At 35.4% G+C, this 3933-nt stretch overlaps 1 protein-coding gene across 3 annotated transcripts in view; it reads left to right on the top strand.

Annotated features, from left to right (window-relative positions):
* The first annotated feature begins 1311 nt into the window (after window positions 1-1311).
* Window positions 1312-3933, top strand: part of LOC107752717 (FERM domain containing kindlin 2) — a 73072-nt gene continuing 70450 nt past the window's right edge. For all 3 annotated transcript variants that reach the window (XM_016568740.1, XM_016568739.1, XM_016568741.1), the window contains exons 1-2: window positions 1312-1520; window positions 2887-3044. In XM_016568740.1, the coding sequence (XP_016424226.1) occupies window positions 2888-3044 (157 nt within the window). In that variant the 5' untranslated portion in view covers window positions 1312-1520; window position 2887. The remainder of the gene's footprint in view (window positions 1521-2886; window positions 3045-3933) is intronic.

The following is a 3933-nucleotide window of genomic DNA, read 5'->3' as shown; positions in this document are numbered from 1 at the left end:
TTTTTTTTTTTTTTTTTTTTTTTTTTTCTGTTTTTTTTTTTTTTCCCCCCCCCCCCCCCCCCACACATCTGAAATAGCATATAGGTTTTATGTCAGCTGTAAAATACTGTATACTATTAACTGACTTCACAAGCAACTTCACATGATGATGATAAAAAATTCTACAGTATCTATAGTAAACATGAAATCAGATGAGCAGGGAAGGAGAATAGATAGATAGCTATACTAAAGGGCTTATTTAGAGTATATTTTACTTGTAAAAGAACTTATAGTCGACCATACAGGTATCTTACAACATTTTATTCCCATAAAAGGCAGTTAGCTACTATAGCCTTCACCCCTGTAGTCAAATAATATTCCAGATGGCCTGTTAACTCTTGGATTTACTCCCGCAGAAAAGCTTTGAAACACTAAGTGTGTGTTGTGTTTATTACTGTTAACTGATTAGTAATGCGTTACTTTACTCGTTACTTGAAAAAAGTAATCTGATTAGTTAGGTGAATGTCCAAAACATTTCAGGAAAAAAAACGTTGCATGAAAACGTTGCTCTCAAAAATAAAATATGTTCTAAGAACGTTTTGATAACGTTTCCATTAAGTTATGAAAACGTTATTTCTGAATGCTCTCTGAACGTTCAAAACGTCTAGTTTTTTATGTTTTTGTTTTGGTTATGTGAACGTTTCATTTTATAATTTTGCAAACATCATGGGGATGTAAGGCTACTTTTGAATCTGAAACAGTAACGTTAAAACATGTTAGGTGAACGTCCAAGTACGTTTCAGGAAAAAAGTCTTAACTGAACGATGTAAAAACAATGTTTTGTGCTTTTAAGAACGGTTAAGAACACCAATAAAGAGCAGAGAGGACCTCGCCAGGTTCCCTGTTAGCTGGCTTCACATTTACTTTAATTTGCATTTAATTTGTTCTTTTTTGAATTTCACACATTTACAGGAAGGTCTGATAATGTTCTCAACGATACAAGCGTTCTTTCTTAAAACAGTTACAAAGAAAAAGAAGCAAAACGCTTTGCTGATTTTTAACGATATAATTTAAATTAAATAATAAAAAAATACCTGACGTCCGTTATTTAGAAGGAACACGTCATGAAGTGATGATGGAAAGCGCGAGCGGAGCTTGAGTGACGTAATCTGAGGGCGGGAAGAGAGAGAGAGAGAGACCACTGGACTCCATTAACGCAAAACCCTTCAGGAGCTCCGCCGCTGGACTTTGGCGATTTTTCTTTTTTCTTTTGGGAACCTTCCTCATGATTGGATGTGTATGTGTGTGTGTGTGTGTCTGAGAGAGAGAGAGAGAGAGAGAGAGAGAGACCACTGGACTCCATTAACGCAAAACCCTTCAGGAGCTCCGCCGCTGGACTTTGGCGATTTTTCTTTTTCCTTTTGGGAACCTTCCTCATGATTGGATTAAATACGCGGTCGAAGGAAAGAAAACGCGTAGCCTGTTGAAGTTCTGGGAACTGAAGTGGTGTTTTGCGGATTTGTTTCGGCGTATTTGTGAAGGTTAGTGAACGCTATGATTTCACCCAGGCTCTCAGGATTTGTCTGGCGCAACTCTGAATAAAAATCTCTCTGTTGCGCTCCTCAAACCTTGCTGCTCACTTGGCTTCGAAAACGTATGCTCGTATTCAACCAGAAAGCGAGCGAACTGTAACTTTCTCAGTGGTTTCGGTGTGTTTTCTCTCATTGACCTGGCTGTCTTTATTTAGTTGGCGTTTGGAGCGGGGCTGCTGACGTCATCAGAGCCCTAGCTCAGAGTTGACCGTTAGTTGCTGGAGCTACAGGTTTAATTTCACTAAACTACAACCATCATGACCTCCAGTGTGACATTTTATTGCGATTTATTAAATTAGACGGCTGGTAGGATTTAACAACTTTAGTTCGCACAGGCTTCTAGAAATAATATAAATTCTATTCAGTTTAAATGGCATGACGAACGTTTCTGTGTAACGTTAACTTGTTCCAAAGAAGAGTTCGTTTGCTAAAACAGATAACTCCGTTTTTAACAATTTTCAAAAGTCATGTTTTTTCATTGTGCATTCCAATTAATCTCAATCAAACTGCAGTCAAACTAACAAAACAAAATAAAAACATGATAACATAATAAAAAAAAAAAACACGATTTGTGACAATTTTAAAAATTAAATTAACTTGTTCCAAAGAAGAGTTCGTTTGCTAAAACAGATAACTCCGTTTTTAACAATTTTCAAAAGTCATGTTTTTTCATTGTGCATTCCAATTAATCTCAATCAAACTGCAGTCAAACTAACAAAACAAAATAAAAACATGATAACATAATAAAAAAAAAAAACACGATTTGTGACAATTTTAAAAACGGAGTTATCTGTTTTTGCAAATAAACTATTCATATCTAATGTATGATGTCTAATATTTAATTATTCTAATACTATTATCCATTTTTCAGCGCTAAAGAGGTTTATTTATTTATACATTTGCAAATTTTTTCATTACAAATGAGGACAATGGAAGCAATCAAAATCAACAAAAGAGCAATGATATGCAAGTGCTATAACAAGTCTCAGTTAGCTTAACGCAGTATAAGTAGCAAGGTTGTTTTTTAAATCATATACTGAATAAAAAGAAAACAGATAGAATAGAAAAATAATAGACTACTAACAAACTATTCTGTTTGCATTGTGTATATTGCTGTTTGCTCAAAAAGTAGTGTGCTGCCTACCTGGAGAGCATCATAAGTGCACCCTGTAATGTCCAAAATGTTGTCTAGGTGGGAAGCTGACTAGCTTTTGAGATCTGTATTTCAGTCTGAAGAGCTTTGCTTTGATTTAGCCTGTAGGCCACTTGTTGCTGAAGTTGACAGATCATAATGGTTTTGATGCTGTTTCTATAGGATGGCGTTGGACGGTATACGGATGCCGGATGGCTGCTACGCAGACGGGACCTGGGAGCTGAAGATGCATGTCACTGACCTCAACAGGGACGTGTCTCTCAGAGTCACCGGGGAAATCCACATCGGCGGTGTGATGCTCAAACTCGTGGAGAAACTCGGTACGTATATACAGTTTCCACCCTTCAGGATGAGGTTGCAGTCTCAGACGCTCACGGCTTACTGTGCTTTCGTTGACTCATGGTTGGCTTACGCATGATTGTTCACTGGAAACTGAATAATAGTACACAGATTCAACTATAATTCGTCATACACTGAATTCAGGCGTCCAGCATAAAGTTAATGTGAAGTTAGAGGTGCTCTGTAGCTGGTATTCTTTCATTATTTATAATAATAAACCAATACATATAGACCAGACTGTTTAATTAGTTATTTCAGGGCTCTACGCTTACTTTACTTTTTAGGAGTGCATATGCTCCTAATCAAAAAAATTTAGGAGCACGGTCAAAAATTTAGGAGCACCTTCTAATCAATAATCAAAAATTCTGATCAAAAATTAACCTTCCCATTACGAGGTGATATTTGACTCCTTAAAGTGATTTACAGGGAATTTTGTTTTTACCTTTGTAATGGCATTTTTCTAACTTTATTAAAAGTGTCATCTTTTATGTCAAATTAAAAAAAAAAAAAAAAAAAGTATTTATAAGCTTTTTAACATTTTTAATTAAAACAACAGAATAAAAACAAGTAGAATAAGAATAAGTTACCGATCAAATGAAATTGGTATTTAAGATATGCTTTTGTACTACAGAGGTGGAACAGAAGAACACAAAAGTGGCTTGTATGTGTATTTTCAGACGTTTAATGAGGCTCAGATGCGGCAGGAGTGCAATTAAATTCATAAATTCATGTTGAGGTTTATGTTTTAAATATAACATTTTGAATATAGAAATATTAAATGATTTAAATAACAGAAAAGATACTTTAAAAATTAAACTAAAACTGCCAGCAGGTGGCGGCAAGTCACTGATTTTATCACTGAATCATTCA

This window comes from Sinocyclocheilus rhinocerous, unplaced genomic scaffold (genome assembly GCF_001515625.1).
Source record: "Sinocyclocheilus rhinocerous isolate Xijiao unplaced genomic scaffold, SAMN03320098_v1.1 scaffold321, whole genome shotgun sequence".
NCBI classification, from domain to species: Eukaryota; Metazoa; Chordata; class Actinopteri; order Cypriniformes; family Cyprinidae; genus Sinocyclocheilus; species Sinocyclocheilus rhinocerous.
Note: the sequence above shows the minus strand (reverse complement) of the source record. Positions and strands in the feature narration are given on the sequence as shown.